Below are 25,921 nucleotides of genomic sequence, written 5' to 3'. Positions count from 1 at the left end.
CCCTGTCTTCGGCTCGGATCCTGGCTCACGCTACAAGGCCGTGCTTAGGAACCCTTGCTCTCCTCTCCCACCTCCGTTGCCCCAGTGTTGTTCCTCCCAGGTCCACTCTTGACATCTTCATTTTACCGCGTTTGATCCTGCCTCTAATCATCCTATAATAAGCTTTGCATATTCCTAGAGCCCCTCTCAAACGTCTCGTAATCAGTTTGCTTTTTCCTATGAGACCCTTTCTGATAATCCATTATAATCTCTCCCCCCCGCCGCCTTATCTTTTACAAAGTTTCTGGTTGAACCTCTTAGAGTTTGCATTTGAATTGTGCCTCTAATGGCTCATCGATCAGTGTCGTTAGATCCCTGATCTTTGCTGTTGTCTTTGTTAGCTGCTGCTCGTTAGCGTTTGTGTATCTGCGGGGTTAATTTATGAGCTCTCCGGTTCGCTTCCTTGCCATTTGTATTGAATAGCTGTTGGCCGTATATCCTTACACAGGTGCAGGAGTTTTGATCTTTGAGTACAGGGACCTTTAAAGTATTTCTAAGCCTGTGTGCTAACATCAGAGGAGAAAGGACTGTATACCTCTGAAACACGACACCCGGTTGCAGCATTTCGATGTTGATGTATGGCTGGGGACACACGGTGACACACTTTATCGTGGGTGCAAAGATCAGCAGGCGGCAGGGTAAGATACTTCTGTCAATTAAGGAGTAAAACGCTTTTCAGACAAAAGCGTGAAAATTGTGTGTGCTTTGGACGAGGTGTGATACACAATGTGAAGAAAAACAGCATTAGGGTTATGTGTCCTAGAACAGGATTATCATTCTAGTGTGATGGTGAGCTAGGGTGATGGGCAAGCATTTGCTTTCGGGACCTTTCCCTGGCACCAGCTCTCAGAGTTCCTAGAGGAACTATCCTCCGATCCACCCCTCCTACTAATTGTCTTGTGCTGATTTACAAGTGGAGAGGAGAAGGAAAATCCCGCAATGTATCCTGTGGAAGTGGCAGATCTGGCAGTGTCTACACAACACAGAGGAGAACTAAGAGCTGCGCATGAAGAGTTCGCCGTTGACAACTGGCAAGTGACACCCGGAGCAGCGCTCTGTCTGCGGGGAGGGAGCCTGCTTCCAAGCGAGGAAGCGCTTTCCAAGCGCTTTCCACTGCGCTTTTCGCCTTCAATTTAGCAAGGAAAGTGCAGACTCAAGCAGCAAACTCCAAAATCAGCAGTGGTGCCCCGAATGAGAAGGCAGAGGAAATATTCCCCCTTACGACGCTGGGTGGGGGTGTTGGCCACGGACAGGCAGGTTCCTCTGCCTGCATCGGGTTCACAGGGAGATAAAAAAAAAAAAAAAAAAAGCCGTGTGAGCTGCTCGGGAAGGGCGGTGGGGCACGGAGTCGGGGGCCTTTCAGACCTCCTTTACCTTGGATTCCTGACAAACACCGATCTGCTTAAAAATGCTAGAAAACACGGAGGACGGTGGATGGCTTTCCTGGAGAGTAACGGCGTGTGGAAGACGGAGCGGAGGCAACAAGAGGCAAGTGATCTTGTTTATTCTGTGCGTTTGCGTGTGTCAGAGCGGGGCAGAAACCCTCCGCTATTCTCTGGCAGAGGAAATGGAGAGGGACTCCTTTGTGGCCAATATTGCAAACGACCTGGGCGTTTCCCCGAGCCAGCTCGCAGCTCGTAAGGCCCGCGTTGTGTCCGAGGGGTACGAGCAGCTATTCCGCCTCAATCAAAACACCGGAGTCCTGACGGCAAAGGAGTCACTGGACCGAGAGGAGATCTGTCCGCAGAGCGATACCTGCACGCTCTTCCTTAAGATATTCTTTGAAAATCCGTTGCAGCTGATCCGAGGAGAGGTGGAGGTTCGTGACGTGAACGACAACTCCCCCGTGTTCTCGGAGAAGGAGATGGTTTTAGAGATTCTGGAAACGACATCTCCCGGGTCCCGCTTCCCTCTGGAAAGCGCCCAGGACAAGGACGTGGGCAGCAACGGCTTGCAGAACTACAGCCTCGGATACAATTCGCATTTCTCCCTCGCTCTTGGAACAGGGAAAGGTGGAGCAAAATATGCGGAGCTCGTCCTAGAGCGGCAGCTGGACCGCGAAGAGCAGCGAGAGCTGAATTTACTCCTCACTGCCACCGATGGGGGTTCGCCACCCAGGTCGGGTACGGCTCAGATCCGGATCGTGGTGCTGGATGCCAACGACAACATCCCGGTCTTCGGTCGGGAGGTCTACGAGGTGCGCCTGGCCGAGAACAGCCCCCCGGAGCAGCTGGTGGTCAGAGTCGCGGCCTCGGATCCCGACGAAGGATCCAACGGGAAAGTGCGGTATGCCTTCACCCAGACATCGGAGCGGTCCCGGCAGCTCTTCAAGCTGAACCCCGCCACTGGGGAGATACGGGTCGCGGGCAACCTGGACTTCGAGGAAGTGCAAAACCACGAGATGGTGGTGAGAGCCACCGACGGCGGGGGGCTGAGTGCGCACTGCAAAGTGCAGGTGGAGGTCCTGGACGTGAATGACAATGTCCCGGAGATCGCGCTCACCTCCCTCAGCACCTCTATCCCCGAGGACGCCCCGCTCCGCGCCGTGGTGGCCCTGTTCAGTGTGCGGGACCGGGACTCCGGGGACAACGGCAGGACGGAGTGCGCAATCGACGGGGACTTGCCCTTCAGTCTCACCCCCACTTTCGACAATTACTACGAGCTGAGGACAAACGCGGTGCTGGACAGGGAGAGGACAGCGCAGTACAACATCACCATCACAGCCATGGACTGGGGCACGACGCGGCTGAGCTCTCTGGAAAGCATCTTCGTACAGATATCGGACGTGAACGACCATCCACCGGAGTTCACCCAGGCCCTTTACACCATGTCAGTCACGGAGAACAACATCCCCATGCTCCGGATCGGCAGCGTGAACGCCACGGACGCCGACGACGGAAAAAATGCCCGCGTGAGATACGCACTGGTAAGGCAGGAGGGCAAGGAGCAGCCCGACGTGTCGGTCAACTCTGAAAATGGGGACGTTTATATCCTCCGCCCGCTGGACTATGAGGAGGTGCGCGCCTTCGAGGTGACCGTGAGCGCCGCCGACGGCGGCTCGCCGCCGCTCAGCTCCCAGGCGGTGCTGCGCGTGGTGGTGCGGGACGAGAACGACAACGCGCCCGTCGTGCTACACCCGCCCCTCGACAGCAGCGCAGTGGCGGGGGAGCTAGTGCCGCGCTGGGCGCAGGCGGGCTACCTGGTGGCCAAGGTGGTGGCGGTGGACGCGGACGCGGGTCAGAACGCGTGGCTGTCGTACGAGCTGGCCAAGGCGACGGAGCCGGGGCTGTTCCGCGTGGGGCTGCACAGCGGCGAGGTGCGCACGGCGCGGGCCGTGGCGGAGAGGGACGCGCCCCGCCACAGGCTCGTCGTGCTGGTGCGAGACCGCGGGCAGCCGCCGCGCTCCACCACCGCCACCCTCGGCATCGCCCTGGTGGACGGCTTCTCCGACGCCCATTTGCGGGTAAGCGAGGAGGCGCCGGCCGCCGAGCCCGACGGGCCGCTGACCGTGTACCTCATCGTCTGCCTGGCCTGCGTGTCGTCGCTCTTCCTGGCCACCGCGGTGTCCACCGTGGTGGTGCGGTTGCGGCGGGCCAGGCGGAGAGAGGCGGAGAACTTGCCCACGTTCCCGAAGGTTGCCACGGATAGCAACGCGGGCTCCCTGCCCCGCAGCTACGTTTACGACGTCTGCTTTGCCGCCGGGACTGTCAACAGCGAGTTTCGATTCCTCCGGCCCCTCTTCCCCTGCTTCCCCGCCGGGCTCCCCCCCGGCCCGGGCGAACAGCGGAGCACGGTGTGCTCGCAAGAGGCGGCCAACCTCGGGGAAGATGGCGACTGGTCTGTACAGGTGAGAGACCTGCCCGAGCCCAGGCGATGGGGGAGCGGGGGGGGAGCAACGCTGAGGGGGAGTGAAGGCGGGGGGTTGCCCACCCCTGGCAGTAAGGACTATCGATGTTGCGGAACTGGTGGTGTGGAGAAGCCACTGGGCCGGGAGGAGAGGGTAAAGGGGATCTCAGAGCCGCTGGCGGGGGCCTCCCAGGAGGATCCGGCACGGCTCAGCTGCTCCCCAAGTGCTGACAAACCGCACCCCTATGCCCTGAGTATTCGCTTTAAATTGTTTTTGGTGTCACCACAAAGGGTGGACGATGAGAAGATAAGAAGTAGGGGGTTGGATGTGTGAGCCACACAGTGAGTCCTGTCCACACACTGTGTAGAGCCCATAGGGACCCAGGGCAGGAATGGCACCACTCCTAGCGATACGTCCTCCCGGAAGCGACAGCACCGGCAATGTAGTGGTCCTGTCCAGGGCAACCGGGACTGCGGGGACAACGATGCAAAGGGGTGTCACATCAATGACGACGTCCCCTACACTGCTGTTAGGAGCTGGTGCTCGGCGCTGCCAAGTGCCGTTCACCAGGGCAGTGGCAGTGCTGAACTCAAGCTGCCTTACAAGCTGCTGGAGACTACGGAGGTGGAGACCTCTGCCATTAAATTCCCTTATACTTTTGTGGCTTGGATGAACAGTATTGGCCAGAAAAATCGGAGCTTTATAATACATACTCCCTGTCTCTTCCTGACCCAGACGGGTGCTCCTGGACAGTATCAGCACTTCTCTTCCCAGTGCTGCTGTGAACTTAAAGTGAGTCATGTCTGAGATGCCCTTTAAACTCTGGCTGTTCAAAAAGCATGAGGAGACAAGAGGCAGTCATTGAAACAGCTCCTTCTCTTCTCATGGGGTTACTAGTTTGCAGAGATCTATCTAGCACTTCACAAGAGTCTGGACAGATGAACATTGAGGGTGAAGACCCACAAACACCATCTTACACCCTATCCCAAAACACCACAAACACCCAATAACATTTTCGTATTTCATAATCACTGATGACTTGGACTCACTTTACTGCATGTTCTCAGAACCGCAGTCACAGTAGCGTTAGGAAAGACAAGGACCCACTTTGATACATCAACATTAAACCACATTTACTGTTTGTGAGAAAGTGGTTTTATGTTGATCTCTCACCATCTTAAATTACTCCCTCAGACTCATAAAAGGTTTGCAGTAGTGCCTTTGTGACATCCACAGTGGAGGACAGTTCCCAGCTTTAGACTGTCCCCATTCAGGTCAGAGACCCACCACCTGGTCGAACCTCTTCTTTGGCTCTGGGTAGAGAAGAGTGGTGTCACACACGCAGGTGATGTAAGATATGCCCTTTAAGCTTCTCCCTGATGCCTGCTTACCTTCAAGGCCCAAATGACAACCTTCACTCTGTGGTCTTTGCAGGGCAGAGCTCCCCTCTCCGAAGACACCGGTCCCAGACCTGTGGAAGCAGATGGCACCTCAAACAGGGTGGTGGAGCTAAATGCCAATTCTCATCAAAACCCTTGGCTCACCCATCAGTGAGGAGAAAGACAAGCATGTCTGTCCTCACAGGGAAAAGAAGCGAAGAGACCAAACACCCACCAAAAAAATACCAGGAAGGTACAAGGTTTCTCTGTGAGCCAGCAAAACCACGCTCCTCTTGAGCAGTACTTTATTCATGTAGGTATTTTGTAATTGTGATATGGATGGAGGAGGACTGTGTTGCATGTTGATTACACCAAGACTTTATGTGTGACTGTGAGAGTTCTATTGTTTCTAAATGTTAAGGCAAATCCTGAAAACTGGAAGCAGATTTTCAAGATAACTTTTTCCTACATCAACTTTTCTGTGCTTTTTTTTGTTTGTTTGGTTTGTTTGTTTTGGGTTTTTTTTTGTTGCTGTTTTTTTCTCTCTCTCTTTTTTTTTTTTTTTCCTTAGGGAGAGGGCTCTGTAATAATGTCTTGATTTTCTACAGCCTGTTTAATACCAGGCCGAACAGATATTAAGAAAAATCAAGTGGTGCTTGCAAAGTAATTCCTTAATAACAAGCAGAAGGTGGAAGGTGGTTATGTTAGAAACGGTTGACACACTTCGCATATTTGACCAGGCATTTACGGGTTCTTCGTACTGTAAAGCGTGGGCTTTAAGCAACATATTCTTTTTTTTTTTTTTTACCCTAATGTAAAGTTGAAATTAACATTTTGGGATTTTTGAATATAAGGTAGTAGACAATTAAATGTGCTGTTTGTGGTTTTACAGTAAAATAGGCTAAAACGTTGACAATAAACTTAAGGCACTGTAGAACATATGGCATCAAAAAACTTTCCGTTTTCTTTTCCTTTCCTTAATAGGTATTAATTATAAAGGAATGTGTTATTTCCTCTCTCACACACATTTTTAAGATTCAAATGCCTGATGACAAAAACCAATAAAACCTATTTGAAACTCCCTCTGGTGAGTGTGCTGTCTCGAAGGTGACTTGTTAGTCATGGCCGAGGAAATAGCTACCCCAAGAACAGGATTTCTGGAATAAATCCGTGCGTTTGGTGTGGATCTTATGCAGGACAAATCAGACCGACCTGGAAATAGGCTGTTTTTAAAAGCCGAAGCAAGGTGGAGAGGGCTTTTCTGAGCCAAGTCCGAGAGATGCTCTCCCCAGACTTTTCGCTCGGGCTCCCAGTCCGAATTGTGAAGTCCAGGTCGTGAATCGTGGGAACAACCTCGGTCCATTCCAGAAACCCGCCCGAGAATTACTACGGGGAACTACATGGCGATTGCTGCTGTGTTTCATGGACCATGTCACGCTAGACACCTGAAACAATACATAGTTTTTTTAGCTAAACAGCCTAAAAGTAATTTCTTCACTGTGCATAAACAGTTCAAGCCGTTGTAGACAGGGACGTTAGAAAAAACAGCTTTAAATAAATCTTGTTTTCAAATAAAAGCCAAACAGAAGCACTGCTCATTCAAGTGGTGGCCATACTTATAACAGGGTTGTATGGGCAGTTAAATCGGTATGCCTTGACCTCGGAACACAGAAAGAAACGGTTTCTCTGCGTGTTGCAGGTTTTGCGCTGGGAAATCCCCGAGTCCTTCTGCAGGTCGGCCGCCTGGTGCCGCTGCTGACCGTAAAGGCGCGGAGGCTCCGCGCAGCTCCCAGGTCTGCCGCCCCCCAGGACTCTGCCGGGCGGGGCCGTTCGCGGGGCTGCACCATCCCCGGCTGCTCTGCTCGGGGGTCGGCAGGCTGGACCGGCAGCTCCATCCAGCTCACAAGGGGAAGAGGTCGGTTCGCTAGGAGGTAATGGAGCTGAGGAAGAACGAGGAACCTCTCCCAGGGCGAGCGGTGGCTCTGATCCTGCTCCTCTGCGTGTCGGGGACGAGAGCAGAAACCTCCCGGTACTCTGTGCCCGAAGAGGCGGAAAGAGGCTCCTTTGTGGCGAATATCGCTAAGGATTTGGGACTGAGCTCTGAGGTGTTATTGGCTCGTCAGGCTCGGCTCGTTCCTGAAGCAGAAAAGCACTATTTACAGCTGGACGAACACACCGGGGATTTGGTGGTGCGAGAGCAGATGGACCGGGAGGAGCTGTGCGGGCAGAGCGAGCCCTGCCTGGTGCGTTTCGAGGTGCTGCTGGAGAGCCCACTGCAGTCCTTCCGAGCTGAGGTAAGCCTCACCGACATAAATGATCATGCTCCCGTGTTCTTAAATAAAGAGATAGTTTTAAAGATCTCGGAAAGCGCAATGCCAGAAGCTCGATTTTTGCTGGAAAGCGCTCAGGATCCCGATGTAGGGAACAACAGCCTTCAGCATTACAGTATCAGCTCGAACGACTATTTCCATATCTCTACCCGGAGACGGAGTGACGGCAGGAGGTACGCCGAGCTGGTGTTGGACCGGGCCCTGGACAGGGAGCAGCAGGCAGAAGTGGCTTTCAGTGTCACGGCTGTGGATGGTGGGTCTCCACCGCGCTCTGGTACAGCCTTAATCCGCGTTATAGTCCTGGATATTAATGACAACACCCCGGTATTTACCCGTAGTCTCTATAAAGTCCGATTATTAGAAAACAGCCCAGACGGTACCCCAGTGGTGGTGGTGTCTGCTAGCGATTTAGACTCAGGAACGAACGGGGAAATAACCTATTCCATAGTTCAAAACTCAGCGGAAAATCTCCAGACGTTTAAGATAAATTCAGAGACGGGGCAGATTCGCCTCAAAAAGATGGTGGATTATGAAGAAACAAAGACCTACGAGATAGACGTCCAGGCCACAGACGGAGGGGGCCTGTCTGCGCACTGCAAGGTGGAGGTGCAAGTGGAGGACGTGAACGACAACATCCCCGAGGTGATCATCACCTCCCTCACCAGCACCGTCTCGGAAGCCGCCCCGCCAAACACCGTGGTCGCCCTCTTCAAAGTGAGGGACCGGGACTCGGGGGACAACGGAAGGACGAGGTGCGAGCTGCCGGGCGAGCAGCCCTTCAGTCTCACGCCGCTGGCGGTGAACACGTACGCGCTGGTGACATCGCAGACGCTGAACCGGGAGCAGGTGGCGGAGTACAACGTGACAGTGCGGGCCCGCGACGAGGGCTCACCCCCGCTCTCGGCGTCCAAGACGCTGCTCGTGCGACTCTTGGATGTGAACGACAACGCGCCCACCTTCGCCCAGGCCGTTTACACCATGGTGCTGAACGAAAACGAGCCCGCGGGGACAAGCCTGGGGCGCCTAAACGCCACGGACGCCGACACGGGAAAAAATGCCCGCGTGAGATACGCGCTGGGGCCGTCCCCGCCGGGCGCCCCCGCAGCGGCATCCTTCATGTCCGTGGACGCGGAAAGCGGAACCGTGCGAACGTTGCGCCCGCTGGACTATGAGGAGGTGCGCGCCTTCGAGGTGACGGTGCACGCCGCCGACGGCGGCTCGCCGCCGCTCAGCTCCCAGGCGGTGCTGCGCGTGGTGGTGCGGGACGAGAACGACAACGCGCCCGTCGTGCTACACCCGCCCCTCGACAGCAGCGCAGTGGCGGGGGAGCTAGTGCCGCGCTGGGCGCAGGCGGGCTACCTGGTGGCCAAGGTGGTGGCGGTGGACGCGGACGCAGGTCAGAACGCGTGGCTGTCGTACGAGCTGGCCAAGGCGACGGAGCCGGGGCTGTTCCGCGTGGGGCTGCACAGCGGCGAGGTGCGCACGGCGCGCGCCGTGGCGGAGAGGGACGCGCCCCGCCACAGGCTCGTCGTGCTGGTGCGAGACCGCGGGCAGCCGCCGCGCTCCACCACCGCCACCCTCGACATCGCCCTGGTGGACGGCTTCTCCGACGCCTTCCTCCAGCTCTCCCACGCTCCTGCGGGGAGGCAGCAGCCGGAGGCGGCTGAGGAGGAGCTGCTCACCACCTACCTCACCGTCTCCCTGGGCTGCGTCTCCTTGCTCTTCCTCCTCTCCGTCCTCGCCTTTGCGGCGGCCAAGCTCTGCAAGGCTCGCCTCCGCGCAAGCCTTTCGCCTCCCTCTACCCGCTGCTACGCTGACGGCGACCTCGCCGCTGATGGCGGTTACGTGACCGCCACGGGCACTCTGTCGCCGGCTTACGGCTACGAAGTGGGCTTGACCACGGGCTCAGGAAGGAGCGAACTCCAGTTCCTGAGTCCCTTCCTGCCAAGCCCGCAAAGCCGCGAGGAGGAGGGGGCGGGCAAGAAGGAAGAGCCGCTGTGCAGCTCGCAGCCCGCGGGAGAGAGGGACGACGAGCCGGAGAGCGCAGGCCCTCCGCCCGTTTAGCTGCTGGGCGGGTCGGCCGGCAGGCGCGTCCATGCCTGGGCTTTCCCGGGACCCGCCGCCGTTGCCCGTCCTCTGCCCGACCCTCCCACGTAGCGGTAGTGCCTAGCTGGGCTGTTACCTGCGCGCTGCCCCTACGGAGGCTCTCGCCCGGCTTCCCCGGCCGGGGAAGGCGGTTTAGTCCGTCGGGGCTGGGTCTCCGCCACACCATGCTGCGGGAAAGGTCATGCGCTTGTCTCGCCGCCCTGTTTTAGAAGGGCACGGACTGGCCTCCCGGGAGACAAGCGCGCCCGCCCGCCCACGGGCTCTGTGCCGCGGGGAGCGGGGGAAGAGTCGGGGCAGGTGCCGGCGCTGCCCGTGCGCTCGGAGTGAAGCGGCGGCCCCGCCGGACTCCCGGCGCTCCTTCGCTGCGCTTCCGTGCGCGGCGCCGTGGGCGCGCGTCCTGCCGCGGGGCCCCGAGTGCGCGCACGGGCCCGTGTGGCGGGGCGAGGCGGCAGCGCGGGCAGCGGGCGGCGGCGGGCGCAGTGCCGCCGCGGGCCGCAGGGTGGTGCTCCCGGCCAAGGCGGCGCCGAGCGGCTGCGGGCGGGGAGGCGGCCGAGCCCAGCCCGCCGCTGCCCAGCCCAGCCCAGCGGAGCCGGGTAGCGGTATCGGCGGCGAGCGGTGCCCCGTGCCACCCGCTGCCGGTCCGCGGCGGCTGCGCTCCGGTCCGCCAGCAGGACTCGGAGAGAGGGACCCCGCCCGCCCGCCCGCCCGCCCGCCTCCGATCCGCGCTGCTGCCGGGCGCCGCTCTCCGCGGAGGACTGCGCCGGCGATCCGCGAGACGGAGGCTGTCCGCCGGCCCGACATGGCCATCGCAAGGCAAGTGCTTTGTCTCTCTGCTTTCCTCTCCCTGCCGCTCGCTCGCTCCGAGCCCCTGCGCTACTCCGTAGCCGAGGAGGCGGAGAGCGGCTCCGTGGTAGCCAACGTGGCGGAGGACGCGGGGCTGGCCCCGGCGCAGCTCGCGGCTCGCCGCGCCCGCCTGGCCTCGGAGGACGGCCGCCAGCACTTTGCCTTAGACCGCGGCACCGGCCGCCTCGTAGTGGCGGAGAGGCTGGACCGGGAGGAGCTGTGCGGCCAGGCGGCTACCTGCACGCTGCCCTTCGAGCTCCTGCTGGACAACCCCCTGCAGTTCTTTCGTGTGGAGGTGGCCCTGGAGGACATCAATGACCATTCGCCCATTTTCCCGGAGCAACAAGTCACTTTTAAGATCCTGGAAAGGAGCGACCCAGGCTCACGTTTCCCTCTGGATATGGCTCAGGACCTGGATGTTGGTAGCAACAGCATCCAGGCTTACAGCATAGTTCCCCAGAACGAGTACTTTAGTGTCTCCTTTAATAGCCGTAGTAAGGGGAAGAGGTATGTTGAACTGGTCTTGGAAAAGCCTCTAGACAGAGAGGAGCAGGCGGAGTTGAGTTTCAGTCTCATCGCTGTGGATGGAGGCTCTCTGCCTAGAAGTGGGACCACCCAAATCCAAATTGTTGTTGTAGATGTAAATGACAACGCTCCTGTCTTCACACAGGAGCAATACATGGGGCAGGTTTGGGAAAATGCGCCGGAGGGCTCTGTGGTTCTCAGGGTGGTGGCAACTGATCGAGATGTGGGAGTTAATGGGGACATCTCCTATCAGTTCAGACAAGTGGTGGACCAGAGCAACTCGGCGTTCATGATTGACCCCACGAGCGGTGAAATTAAACTCAGGAAGCGTCTGGACTTTGAGGTGGCAGAGACTCATGAGCTCAGTGTGCGGGCCATAGATGGTGGGGGCCTCTCAGCAATCTGCAAGGTGTTGGTGGAGGTGGTGGATGTGAATGACAATGCACCAGAGCTGGTGGTCAGTTCCTTCAACAGCCCCCTCCCTGAGAACGCACTACCTGGGACTGTGGTGGCCCTCTTCACTGTCAGGGATCGGGATGCTGGTGCCAATGGGAAGATCTCGTGTGCCCTTGAGGACCAGCTATCATTCTCCCTGCGGCAGGCCTATAAGAATTACTATGAGCTGGTGACCATGAACACTCTGGACCGGGAGGAGATGGCACGGTACATCCTGACGGTCACAGCAGCAGATGCAGGCTCGCCTCCTCTCACAACCACCCAGACCTTCACGGTGGACATCTCCGATGTCAATGACAATGCGCCTGCCTTCAACCAGACATCATACACCATGTATGTGCGTGAGAACAATGTCCCCAAGGTGCTTGTTGGAGCAGTTAATGCCACAGATGCTGATGTAGGACCCAATGCCAAGGTGACCTATTTCCTGGCACCAGCCCAACCCACACAGCAGCCTCCATGCTCCTGCATCTCTGTGAACTCTGAGAACGGGCATGTGTTTGTGCTGCGGCCTCTGGACTATGAGAAGGTGAGGCAGATTGAGGTCTTGGTGAGTGCTTCTGATGCGGGGTCTCCTTCTCTCAGTGTAAATGTCACCGTCCGCCTTGTTGTGGTGGATGAGAATGACAATGCTCCACTGGTGCTGCACCCATCCCAGGACAGCAGCCCACCATCCAGCGAGCTGGTGCCTGTGTCAGCTGAGGCGGGGTACCTAGTCACCAAAGTGGTGGCTGTGGATGCGGACTCGGGGCAGAATGCGTGGCTCTCGTACCACCTGCTGAGGGCCACCGACCCCGGGCTGTTTGTGGTGGGTGCCCAAAGCGGGGAGGTGCGTCTGAGGAGGCCAGTGATGGAGAGAGACACCGTGAAGCAGAAACTCGTCATCCTGGTGCGAGACAATGGGCGGCCACCACTGTCAGCCACCGCAGCCCTGAATGCAGTCCTGCTCAATGACTTCTCAGACGTGCACCTACAACACAGCAGCCTGGCCACAGAGGATGAGAGTGACTCCCTGACAACCTATTTAATTGTATCATTGGTCTTTGTCTCACTCCTCTTCCTTGCATCCGTGGCAGCCTTCATTGCTCTTAAGGCGTGCAAGAGAAAGGAGCTGAAGAGTGGACATGTGCTTTATGGTGCTGGCAACTTGCAGAGCAGCCTGGCTGATGCGGCCACTGCAGGGACCCTGCCCCATGGCTATTGCTATGAGATTAGCCTCACAACGGGCTCGGGCAACAGTGAGTTCAAGTTCCTGAAGCCCATCCTCCCCAGCCTGCCACCACAGCACTGTGCCACAGGTGTGGGCTCCGAGGATGAGCAGGATTTCCCCCGTGGCCCTGTCACTGCAGGGGACATGGCACCAGACAACCCCGGGATGCTCTCTGTAGAACCGTTCAATAGTCTTTCCTTTAAGTAGCATGGAGTCAGTAGCTTCATGTCTCGTGGTAGGAAGGGACCAGGGCTACAACGTGTGGCAATGGTTCCTCCATTGTAAATGCAATTGGCATCAATGATTTCCCTCAAATTCTAAGTCAGAGGAAAGTTTGTCTCCCCTCCAAACAAAGGAATAAGAGAACCTAATGGCTTCTTCACTCTGGAAATAATATCTTTCAACCCTGTTATAGCTTCATCTGAAATGTTTTGAGAGCCATGTTAGTTCAAGGTTCCTGAGCTAAGTTCTTGTCTCGCAGTCAGGTAAGACCACAGACCTCTTCCCTGCTGTAACGTGACAGCAAGGGAGGGCAGATGAATCACATTGTCCAGGCTTTGTCTGGGATAGAGTTAATTTTATTCCTTGTAGCTGATATAGTGCTGTGTTTTGGATTGAGCATGAGAATGATGTTGATAACACACTGATGTTTTAGTTGTTGCTAAGTAGTACTTACAGTAAGTTAAGGACCTTTCAGCTTCTCATGCCCTGCCAGCGAGAAGGCTGGAGGTGCACCAGAAGGTGGGAGGGGGCAGAGATGAGACAGCTGACCCAAAGTGGCCAAAGGGATATTCCATACCATATGACATCAGGCTCAGCATATGAACTGGGCGGAGTTGGCCAGAGGGGAGCAGGCTGCTACTTGGGAACAGGCTGAGCATTGCTCGGTTGGTAGTGAGCGGCTGGTTTTCATTTGCATTACTTGTCTCTTCTTGGGGTTTAGCTATATTGGTTTTGTTGTTGTTATTTTCCTTGTCATTATTCCTCTTATTTGATTATTTTATTTTGTTTCAATTATTAAATGGTTCTCATCTCAACCCACAAGTTTTCTCACTTTTCCTATTCCGTCTGCCATCCCAACCCGGCTCTGTGGCTTTGTGGTGCTTAGCTGCCTGCTGGGGTTAAACCATGACACACATGTTCACTGACATGCACGTAGTGCTCGTCCTGGGTCAGAAAAGCATGGATGTTGTGAGCACTGTGTTATAGTGGGGTGCACGCCTGGGGCTCACTCTTCTCTGTGTGCTGGATGTGTCTGTCTGAGATGTGTGGGCTCTGTGTCTTTTGCCCTCTGGTGACTGTGTCTGTCCGGACAGCCTTTCCGTGTCTGCCTGTGCTGCACTAGTGCTGCCCGGTGAAGCAGGGAGTTGCACACAGGCAGCCAATGTGATGCACACAATTCCAGCTCATCAGGCAAGACGGGTATTTACAACCAGCGCCCCCCAGATCCCATCTGCAGGCTGCTCTCCAGCCTCTCCTCTCCCAATTTATCTTTGAGTCCACTAATAGTCTATCCCAGGGGCAGGATCTGGCATTTGGACTTGTTGGGAAGCGGTCACTGGGTGATATAATAATTGTCTAAATAACAATATATTGTTGTGGATTTCTCAAACCATAAGAACTTCTGACAGGGCCATTGAGTTTGGTCTCATGATTGTTGTTGCTGAATTCAGAACCTTCTTGATGGAAGTGGAAAGCTTTCCCGATAGGATATTCTGGGTTTGTGTTAGAGCATTTGCATTCTCCATTTTGCCTTTGTACTCTATGAATTGTTTTTGAGCATTTTCTCACCTGTTCCTCTTAAGAAGAACTCTCACCCTGTGTGTTATAACAGATTGTTTGAAAGGAGGCATTGTACCACCTATTCCTCTCACCTATTCTTCTTAAGAAGGACACTGACTCCATGTGTAAGAACAGATTGTTTGGATGAAGGTATTGTGGCACAGAATATTTGGAAACGTTGACAGTGTGTTGTGCTGCAGTGATAAAGTGTACCGTTTTAAACAGAGATAGCCTTGTATGTACAAATTAAATAAAGAGAACACCTGAATGCCCTGTGTGGAGTCAGTAGTCTTTGTGGAGATGTTTTTTTCTGGGAAATCTCTGTCAAAGTTTTTCACAGAGCTGGGAGGTTTTCTTGGGGTTTTTTTTGTTTGTTTAGTTGGTTTTTTTTTTTTTTTTTTTTTTAATTTTGTCCCTCAACTGACGTGAGGATGAGTGGGTACATTTGTATAGTTTGGAGGTGAGGCCTACAGAGCACTGAGGAGAATGGTGGGGAGCAGGGTTTTGGTGGCAGGCCTGTATGGGTCTTCGGTGCATGAGCTTCTGGTGGCCAGAGGGCCCAGTTAGACCTAGGTCAGGGCAACCTGACCCCTACCTTAACAGGGTCCCTGGGTGTCCTAAGGTCTCTGCAAAGCAGAGAGGTTGGGAGGTGACCTATCCCCCTCTTCCTAGATCTCCAGCTGCACGTGGCAACTGTGAGATGTTCGACCACAAAGTATTTTGTTTCTAAAGGTTTTTGGCAATGACAGCGTAGATGTTCCTTAGGGGAAGTGTTAGGAGGAGCCCTAGGAGGTGAGCAAGTGGTGAGTGAAAACTACTGCCAGGAAGAGGATTCACTCACAGGAAATACAGCGGAGGACTAAAAGCATCTGTTCCACAAAGGCCTTGATAAAAAGATGAGTCCTGAGGACAGGCTGCTGTAGTGATGCAGACCAGAACACAGTTGTACATCGAGGAACAAAAGATCTACTCTCCAGTTAACCTGAGTAGAATCATGGAATTATTTGGTTTGGAAAAGACCCTTGAGACCATTGAATCCAATTATTAAATTAACATTACCAATTCTACCAGTAAACCCTGTCTCTAACAACAATAGGCGAGAAGGCTCAGGTATTAAACAATTTTTCTGCCTCAGTTTTCACTGGCAATCTGTTTTCCCACACCTCTCGTGTGCATGGACCTCAAGGCAGGAAGTGAGAGAGCAACATCCCTCCCACCGTAAGAGATCATGTTTGAGTCCACCTGAGAATTCTGAACAGACATAAGTCTATGAGACGCGATGAGATGTTTCTGTGAGTGCAGAGGGTATGGGCTGATGAGGTTGCCAAGCCACTCTCCATGACATTTGAAAAGTCATGGCAGTCAGGTGAAGTCCCCAGTGACTGGAAAGAGGGAAAATTTGCACACATTTTTAGAAATGATAGAAAGGAAGACCCTGGGAACTATTGACTTGTCAGGCTCCTCTCTGTGCCTGGGAAGATGATGGAACATATCCTCCTAGGAGCTGTGCTAAGGCACCTGGAGGACAGGAAGGTGATTTGAGAGAGCCAGCGTGGCTTCCCCATGTATGGCTAGAGATCAGTGACAAGAGGTGTCCCTCAGGGCTCCATATGGGGATCAGTAGTGTTTAGTATCTTGATGAATGACATAGACAGTGAGATTGAGTGCACCCATGGCACATTTCACAGAATGAGAGAATCACAGAATGGACAGAGCTGGAAGGAACCTCTGGAGATCATCTAGTCCAACCCCCTGCCAGAGCTGGGTCACCTATATCAGGTTGCACAGGACAGTGTCCAGGCGTGTTTTGACTGTCTCCAGTGTGGGAGACTCCACAACCTCTCTGGGCAGCCTGTGTCAGTGCTCTGCCACCTTCAACATAAAGAAGTTCCTCCTCATGTTTGGAAGGAACTCCCTATGTTCAAGTTTGTGCCTGTTACCTCTTTCCCTATCACTGGGCACCACTGAAAAAAGACTCTTCCCATCCCTCTGGCACCCTCCCTTTAAGCATTTATAAGCATTAATAAGATCCCTCCTCAGCCTTCTTTTCTCTAGACTAAAAAGGCCCAAGTCCCTCAGCCTTTCCTCACAAGAGAAATGTTCTAATGCCCTAATCATCTTAGTAGCCCTTTGCTGGACCCTCTCCAGCAGTTCCCTGTCTTTCTTGAACTGGGGAGCCCAGATCTGGACACAATACTCCAGATGCAGCATCACCAGGGCAGAGTAGAGGGAAGGATGACCTCCCTCAACCTGCTGGACACATTCTTCTTGATGCACCCCACGACGCCATTGGTCTTCTTCACCACCAGGGCACATTGCTGGCTCATGGGCATCCTGTTGTCCACCAGGACTCCCAGGTCCCTTTCCAGAGAGCTGCTCTCCAGGAGGTCAGCCCCTAACCTGTACCAGTGCATGGGGTTATTCCTCCCCAGATGCAGTACCGTACACTTGCCCTTGTTGAATTTCATAAGGTTTCTCTGTGCCCAACTCTCCAGTGTGTCCAGGTCACGCTGTATGGTAGCACAGCCTTCTGGCATGTCAGCCACCCATCCCAGTTTTGTGTAATCAGCAAACTTGCTGATGGTCCACTCTATCCCTGCATCCAGGTCATTGATGAATATATTGAACAGGACTGGACCCAGTACTGCCCCCTGAGGAACACCACTCGTCACTGACCTCCAACTAGACTCTGTACCGCTAACCACAACCCTCTGAGCTCTATTTGCCAGCCACTGGTCGATCCACCCCATTGTCCATTCATCTAACCCACACTTCCTAAACTTGCCTGTGATGTTGATGTGGGAGACAGTGTTGAAAGCCTTGCTGAAGTCAAGGTAGACAGCATCCACTGCCCTCCCCTCATCCACCCATCCAGTCATGCCATCATAGAAGGCTATCAGATTAGTCAGAAGTGACTTCCCCTTGGTGAATCAAGGTTGACTACTTCTGATAATCTTCTTTTCTTCCAGGTGCTTTGAGATGACACCCAAAACAAGCTGTTCCATCGCCTTTCCGGGGATGGAGGTGAGGCTGTCTGACCTGTATTCTCCTGGGTCATCCTTCTTGTCCTTTTTGAAGACTGGAGTGACATTGGCTTTCCTCCAGTCCTCAGGCAGCTCACCTGTTGTTCAGGACCTTTCAAAGATGATGGTGAGTGGCCCAGCAATGACTTTCACCAGCTCCCTCAGCACTTGAGGGTGCATCCCATCAGGATCCTTGGACCTGAGTGTACCCAGTTTACTTAATTGTTCTCTAACATGTTCTTCAAGCAAGGGAAAGTCTTCCTTCCTCCAGACACTCTGTGTTACCCGCAAAGTGTGGGACTCTGGAAGGATGGCCTGAGCAGTGAAGACAGAAGGAAAGAAGGCACTCAGCAACTCTGCCTTCTCTGCATCGTCTGTCACCATGGCACCTGTCTCATTCAACAGCGGGCCCACATTTTCCCTAGTTTTCCTTTTGCTTACTATATACTTAAAGAAACCCTTCTTATTGACCTTGACATCCCTCGCCAGGTTCAATTCCAAGACTATCTTGGCTTTCCTCATTTCATCCCTGCATACCCTGACAGCATTCTTATACTTTTCCCAGGCAGTCAGCCCCTTCCTCCACCTACTCTAAACTTCCTTCTTCCACCTGAGCTTTTTCAGAAGCTCCCTGCTCAGCCATGCAGGTCTCCTGCTTCCTTTGCCTCATGTCTTGCTCTTAGGGATGCGCCTACCCTGAGCTTGGAGAAAGTGATGCTTAAATATCAGCCAGCTCTCTTGAGCCCCCCTACCCTCTAGACCCCTCTCCCATGGGATTTCTTCATGCAATTCCTTGCAGAGATCAAAGTTAGTCCTCCTGACATCTAAGGTTTCAACCCTACTTGTCGTTTTGTGCATACTGCAATTAATCCTGAACTCTGTCTTCTTATGATCACTGCAGCCAAGTCTGCCCCCAATCTTAACATCCTCCACCAGTCCATCTTTGTTTCTCAGTACTATGTCCAGCAGTATACTTCTCCTTGTGGGCTTCTCTACCACCTTAGTCAAAAAGTTACGATCAAAGCATGCAGGAACCTCCTGGACTGTACATGGCTACCTGTGCAGCCTTCCCAGCAGATATCAGAAGCATAGCCTGTGATTGTGAGGCAATTCTAACTTGTCTGTAGAAGGCCTCAACAACTTACCCATCCTGATCAGGTGGCCTATAATAAACACCCAACACAGTGTCTCTCCTATTCCCCTGCCCCTTGCTCCTTACCCACAAGCTCTCAACTTGCTCTTCTTCTGCCCCCAAGAAGATACTGATACATTCCAGTTGTTCTCTCACAACTCCACCACCTTGCCTCACTAGCCTATCTTCCCTAAAGATAACATAGCCCTCCATGACAGCATTCCAGTCTTGTGAGCTATCCCACCATGTCTCAGTAATTACAATGAGATCATAGCCACATTTGCAGATGGGCACGGACTGGCCTCCCGGGAGACAAGCGCGCCCGCCCGCCCACGGGCTCTGTGCCGCGGGGAGCGGGGGAAGAGTCGGGGCAGGTGCCGGCGCTGCCCGTGCGCTCGGAGTGAAGCGGCGGCCCCGCCGGACTCCCGGCGCTCCTTCGCTGCGCTTCCGTGCGCGGCGCCGTGGGCGCGCGTCCTGCCGCGGGGCCCCGAGTGCGCGCACGGGCCCGTGTGGCGGGGCGAGGCGGCAGCGCGGGCAGCGGGCGGCGGCGGGCGCAGTGCCGCCGCGGGCCGCAGGGTGGTGCTCCCGGCCAAGGCGGCGCCGAGCGGCTGCGGGCGGGGAGGCGGCCGAGCCCAGCCCGCCGCTGCCCAGCCCAGCCCAGCGGAGCCGGGTAGCGGTATCGGCGGCGAGCGGTGCCCCGTGCCACCCGCTGCCGGTCCGCGGCGGCTGCGCTCCGGTCCGCCAGCAGGACTCGGAGAGAGGGACCCCGCCCGCCCGCCCGCCCTCCCCCGATCCGCGCTTCTGCCGGGCGCCGCTCTCCGCGGAGGACTGCGCCGGCGATCCGCGAGACGGAGGCTGTCCGCCGGCCCGACATGGCCATCGCAAGGCAAGTGCTTTGTCTCTCTGCTTTCCTCTCCCTGCCGCTCGCTCGCTCCGAGCCCCTGCGCTACTCCGTAGCCGAGGAGGCGGAGAGCGGCTCCGTGGTAGCCAACGTGGCGGAGGACGCGGGGCTGGCCCCGGCGCAGCTCGCGGCTCGCCGCGCCCGCCTGGCCTCGGAGGACGGCCGCCAGCACTTTGCCTTAGACCGCGGCACCGGCCGCCTCGTAGTGGCGGAGAGGCTGGACCGGGAGGAGCTGTGCGGCCAGGCGGCTACCTGCACGCTCCCCTTCGAGCTCCTGCTGGACAACCCCCTGCAGTTCTTTCGTGTGGAGGTGGCCCTGGAGGACGTCAATGACCATTCGCCCGTTTTCCCGGAGCAACAAGTCACTTTTAAGATCCCGGAAAGGAGCGACCCAGGCTCACGTTTCCCTCTGGAGGTGGCTCAGGACCTGGATGTTGGTAGCAACAGCATCCAGGCTTACAACATAGTTCCCCAGAATGAGTACTTTAGTGTCTCCTTTGGGAGTCGGAATAAAGTCAAGGAATATATTGAACTGGTCTTGGAAAAGCCTCTAGACAGAGAGGAGCAGTCAGAACTAGACTTCAGTCTCATTGCCACAGACGGTGGCTCTCCACCCAGGAGTGGGACCACCCAAATCCGCATTGTTGTTCTAGATGTAAATGACAATGCTCCCATCTTCACAGAAGAACTGTACGTTGGGCAGGTTTTGGAAAATGCAGCGGAGGGCTTTGTGGTTCTCAGGGTGGTGGCAACCGATCGGGATGTGGGAGTTAATGGAGACATCTCCTATCAGTTCAGCCAAGTGGTGGACCAGAGCAACTCGTCATTCATGATTGACCCCTCGAGTGGTGAAATTAAACTTACGAAGCCTCTGGACTTTGAGGTGGCAGAGACTCATGAGCTTAGAGTGCGGGCCACAGATGGTGGGGGTCTCTCAGCAATCTGCAAGGTGTTGGTGGAGGTGGTGGATGTGAATGACAATGCACCGGAGCTGGTGGTCAGTTCCTTCAACAGTCCCCTCCCTGAGAACGCATTACCTGGGACTGTGATTGCCCTCTTCACTGTCAGAGATCGGGATGCTGGTACCAACGGGAAGATCTCGTGTGCCCTTGAGGACCAGCCATCATTCTCCCTGCGGCAGGCCTATAAGAATTACTATGAGCTGGTGACCGTGAACACTCTGGATCGGGAGGAGATGGCACGGTACATCCTGACTGTCACAGCAGCAGACGCAGGCTCGCCTCCTCTCACAACCACCCAGACCTTCATGGTGGACATCTCTGATGTCAATGACAATGCGCCTGTCTTCAACCAGACATCATACACCATGTATGTGCGTGAGAACAATGTCCCCAAGGTGCTTGTTGGAGCAGTTAATGCCACAGATGCTGATGTGGGACCCAATGCCAAGGTGACCTATTTCCTGGCACCAGCCCAACCCACACAGCAGCCTCCCTGCTCCTGCATCTCTGTGAACTCTGAGAACGGGCATGTGTTTGTGCTGCAGCCTCTGGACTATGAGAAGGTGAGGCAGATTGAGGTCTTGGTGAGTGCCTCCGATGCGGGGTCTCCTCCTCTCAGTGCCAATGTCATCGTCCGCCTTGTTGTGGTGGATGAGAATGACAATGCGCCACTGGTGCTGCACCCAGCCCAGGACAGCAGCCCACCGTCCAGCGAGGTGGTGCCTGTGACAGCTGAGGTGGGGTACCTCGTCACCAAAGTGGTGGCTGTGGATGCGGACTCGGGGCAGAATGCATGGCTGTCGTACCTCCTGCTGAGGGCCACCGACCCCGGGCTGTTTGTGGTGGGTGCCCAAAGTGGGGAGGTGCGGCTGAGGAGGCCAGTGATGGAGAGAGACAGGGTGAAGCAGAAACTCGTCATCCTGGTGCGAGACAATGGGCGGCCACCGCTGTCGGCCACTGCAGCCCTGAATGCACTCCTGCTCAATGAATTCTCAGACGTGCGTCTATCGCACGGCAGCTTGGCCATGGAGGCCGAGAGTGACTCGCTGACAACCTATTTAATTGTTTCATTGGTCTTTGTCTCACTCCTCTTCCTCGCATCCATGGCAGCCTTCATTGCTCATAAGGTGTGCAAAAGAAAGGAGCTGAAGAGTGGACACGTGCTTTATGGTGCCGGCAACTTGCAGAGCAGCCTGGCTGATGCGGCCACTGCAGGGACCCTGCCCCATGGCTATTGCTATGAGATCAGCCTCACAACGGGCTCAGGCAACAGCGAGTTCAAGTTCCTGAAGCCCATCCTCCCCAGCTTGCCACCACAGCACTGTGGTGCCACTGATGGGGGCACCGAGGATGAGCAGGATTTCCCCCATACTCCTTTCACTGCAGTGGACATGGCACCAGACAACCCCGGGATGCTCTTTGTAGAATAGTTCAATAGTCTTTCCTTTAAGTAGCATGGAGTCAGCAGAGCAAGAGGCTTCATGTGTCATGGTAGGAAGGGACCAGGGCTACAACATGTGGCAATGGTTCCTCCACAGTAAATGTACATTTGCATTTGGTGTCTATGATTTCTCTGAAATTCTGCATCAGAAAAAAATTTGTCTCCCCTCCAAAGAAAGAAACAGAAGCTAATGGCTCCCTCACTCTGGAAATAATATATTTCAACCGTGTTAAGGGCACTTCTGAAAAACTATCAGAGTGGGTTTACTTCCAGTGTTTCCAGCTAAATTCTTGTCTCACTTGCAGTCAGGCAAGACCACGGACCTCATATTCTATGATATAACACAATGTCAAGGTCAGGCAGATGAATCACATTGACCTGGCTTTGGCTGGGATAGAGTTAATTTTCTTGCTTGTACCTGGTGTAGTGCTGTGTTTTGGATTGAGCACGAGAATGATGTTGATAACACACTGATGTTTTAGTTGTTGCTAAGTACTGCTTCCACTAAGTGAAGGAGCTTTCAGCTTCTCGTAGCCTGGCAGCGAGAAGTCTGGAAGTGCACAAGAAGGTGGGAGGGGGCAGAGCCAGGACAGCTGACCCAAAGTGGCCAAAGGGATATTCCATACTGTATGACATCAGGCTCAGCATATGAACTGGGCGGAGTTGGCCAGAGGGGAGCAGGCTGCTACTTGGGAAGAGGCTGAGCATTGTTTGGTTGCTAGTGAGTGACTGTTTTTTGTTTACATCACTTGTCTTTTCTTGGGGTTTATTTATCTCTTTTTGTTGTTGTTGTTTTCTTCGTTATTCCTCTTATTTGATTATTTTATTGTATTTCATTTACTAAACAGTTCTCATCTCAATGCATGAGTTTTCTCACTTTTACTCTTCCTTTTCCCTCCCCCATCCCACCCTGGCTCTGTGGCTGTGTGGTGTTTAGCTGCCAGCTGGGGTTAAACCATGACACATATACTCGCTGAAATGCACGTAGCACTTCTCCTGGGTCAGAAAAGCATGAATGTTGTGAGTAGTGTGTTACAATGGGGTGCAAGCCTGGGGCTCTTTCTTCTCTGTGTGCTGGATGTGTCTGTCGGAGATGTGTGGGCTCTGTGTGTTTTGCTTTCTGGTGACTATGTCTGTCCATACAACCCTTATGTGTCTGCCCGTGCTGCACTAGTGCTGCCCAGTGAAACAGGGAGTTGCTCACATACAGCTGTTGAGATGCATGCAGTTCCAGCTCACCGGGTAAGAAGGGTATTTACAACCAGCAGCCCCAGATTCCTTTCTGCAGGGCTGCTCTCCAGCCACTCCACTCCCAGTTTATCCTTGTGCCCAGCATTACTCCATCCCAGGGGCAGGATCTGGCATTTGGACTTGTTGGAGAGGGGTCGTCGGGTGACTAAAGACCATCAATTATTGTGGATTTCTCAATCCATAACAACTTGCAAAAGGGCCATTGAGTTTGGTCTCATCATTGTTATTCCTGAATTCAGAGCCTTCTTGATGGTAGTGGAAAGCTGTCATGATATGATTTTTCTGGGGTTTTGTTAGAGCATTTGCATTGTCCTTTTTGCCCTTTCTCCTTGTACTCTCTGAATTGTGTTTGAGCGTTGTCTTACTTATTCCTCATAAGAAGGACTCTCACCCAATGTTAAAGAACAGATTGTTTGAATAAAGACAGTGTTGCACGGAACATTTGGAAACCCTGACGCGACGTTGTGTTGCAATTATAAACCATACAGTTGTAAACTAGGATACCCTTGTATGCAAAAATGAAATAAAGAGAACACCTGAACGCCCTGTGTGGAGACAGTAGTCTTTGTGGAGATGTTCTTTCTGGGAAAGCTCTCTCAAAGTTTTTCAAAAGGCTGGGAGCCTTTTTTTCTTATTTTGTCTCTTGGCTGAGGTGAGGATAAGTGGATACATTTCTTCACTTTGGAGATGATGCCTATAGATCATTGAGGAGAATGGTGGGGAGCAGGGCTTTGGTGGCAGGCCTGCATGGGTCTTCTGGGCACTGAGCTTCTGGTTGCAAAAGAGCCCAGTCAGACCCAGGTCAGGGCAATCTGGCCCCTACCTTTACAGGGTCCCTGGGTGTGCTAAGGTCTCTGCAAAGCAGAGAGGTGGGGAGAGTGACCTATCCCCCTCTTCCTAGAGCTCCAGCTGCAGGTGGCAACTGTGAGGTGTTTGACCACAAAGTATTTTGATTCCTTATGTTTTTTGGGGATCACAGCATAGACATTCCTTTGAGGACGTATTTGGGAGAACCCTAGGAAGTGGGCAATTGCTGGGTGAAAAGTGCTGCCAGGAATAGGATTCACTCTAAGGAAATGCAGCAGAGGCCTACCAGCATTTGTTCCACAAAGTCCTTAATAAAAAGGTAAGTCCTGAGGACAGGCTGCTGTAGTGATGCAGACCAGAACACAGTTGTATATCGAGGAACAAATTATCTACTCTCCAGTTAACCTGTGTAGAAACATGTAATCATTTGGTTTTGAAAAGACCTAAAAGATTAATGTAACACCACCAAGTCCACCAGTAAACTGTGCCTCTAACAACAAGAGGCGAGGGGAAGGCTGAGTTACTCACCATTTTTCACCTCACTGTTCACCGGCAATCTCTTTTCCCACACCTCTTGAGCGGATGGACCTCAGGGCAGGAACTGGGAGAGCAATTTCCTTCCCACCATAAGAGAAGATCATGTTCAAGACCAGCTGAGAAATCTGAACACATATAAGTCTGTGGGAAGTGACAAGATGCTTCTCTGAGTGCTGAGGGAATTGGCTGATGTGGTTACCAAGTCACTCTCCATGATACTTGAAAAGTCATGGCAGTCAGGTGAAGTCCCCAGTGACTGGAAAGAGGGAAATATTGCACACATTTTTAGAAATGCTAGAAAGAAAGACCCTGGGAACTACTGACTTGTCAGCCTCCCCTCTGTGCTTGGGAAGATGATGGAACATATCCTCCTAGGAGCTGCGCTAAGGCGCCTGGAGGACAGGAAGGTGATTTGAGACAGCCAGCGTGGCTTCCCCAAGGGCAAGTCTTGCCTGACCAACCTAGTGGCCTTCCAGGATGGAGTGACTACATCGGTGGACAAGAGAAGAGCTACAGATGTCATCCATCTGGACTTTGACAGGCCCTCCCCCCAACATCCTTCTCTCTCCATTGGACACATATGTCTTTGATGGATGGACTGGTTGGTGGATAAGGATAATTGGCTGTGTGGTCACATCATAGTGATCAATGGCTCCATGTATGGACGGAGATCAGTGCCAAGTGGTGTCCCTCAAGGCTCCATATGGGGATCTGTTTACTATCTTCATGAATGACATAGACAGTGGGATTGAGTGCACCCATAGCACATTTATCGATCGCACTAAGCTGATTGGTGTGGTTGACAAACCTGAGGGACAGGATGCCTGTTGGAGGGCTGTAGAGAAGGTCAAGAAGTGGGCCCATGTGAACCTTATGAGGCTCAACAATGCCAAGTGCAAGGTTCTGCAGCTGTGTTGCGGAAAACCACAGTATCACTACAGGTTGGGAGATGAAGGCATTGAGAGCAGCCCTGTGGAGAACTTGGGGGTACAAGGGGAGGTCCTGCAGAGTCTCTGACACACGGTGCTTCAGGAAAGGTCTTGCACTTGTCTCGCCACCCTGTTTCCCGAAGGAAACGGACTGGCCTCCCGGGAGACAAGCGCGCCCGCCCGCCCACGGACTCTGTGCTGCGGGGAGCAGGGGAAGAGTCGGGGCAGGTGCCGGCGCTGCCCGTGCGCTCGGAGTGAAGCGGCGGTCCCGCCGGACTCCCGGCGCTCCTTCGCTGCGCTTCCGTGCGCGGCGCCGTGGGCGCGCGTCCTGCCGCGGGGCCCCGAGTGCGCGCACGGGCCCGTGTGGCGGGGCGAGGCGGCAGCGCGGGCAGCGGGCGGCGGCGGGCGCAGTGCCGCCGCG

At 54.4% G+C, this 25,921-nt stretch overlaps 2 protein-coding genes across 2 annotated transcripts; both read left to right on the top strand.

The window, feature by feature from the left end:
- Positions 1 to 1,430: 1,430 nt before the first annotated feature.
- Positions 1,431 to 12,942, top strand: LOC309677442 (uncharacterized protein; the record flags this gene model as incomplete). The annotated part of the gene is made up of 5 exons (XM_082490239.1): positions 1,431 to 3,886; positions 5,321 to 5,436; positions 6,301 to 6,352; positions 7,389 to 9,642; positions 9,911 to 12,942. Exons 1-5 carry the CDS (start codon positions 1,448 to 1,450, stop codon positions 12,940 to 12,942), a joined length of 7,893 nt encoding a protein of 2,630 aa, XP_082346365.1. The 5' UTR covers positions 1,431 to 1,447.
- Positions 12,943 to 19,239: 6,297 nt separating this feature from the next.
- On the top strand, positions 19,240 to 21,965 carry LOC309677155 (protocadherin beta-15-like; the record flags this gene model as incomplete). The annotated part of the gene is made up of 1 exon (XM_082489903.1): positions 19,240 to 21,965. Exon 1 carries the CDS (start codon positions 19,545 to 19,547, stop codon positions 21,963 to 21,965), a length of 2,421 nt encoding a protein of 806 aa, XP_082346029.1. The 5' UTR covers positions 19,240 to 19,544.
- Between the last annotated feature and the right edge of the window lie 3,956 nt (positions 21,966 to 25,921).

Source organism: Vanellus vanellus (genome assembly GCF_965231255.1).
Source record: "Vanellus vanellus genome assembly, chromosome: 13".
Classification (NCBI taxonomy): Eukaryota; Metazoa; Chordata; class Aves; order Charadriiformes; family Charadriidae; genus Vanellus; species Vanellus vanellus.
This window is presented reverse-complemented; position numbering and strand designations above follow the sequence as displayed.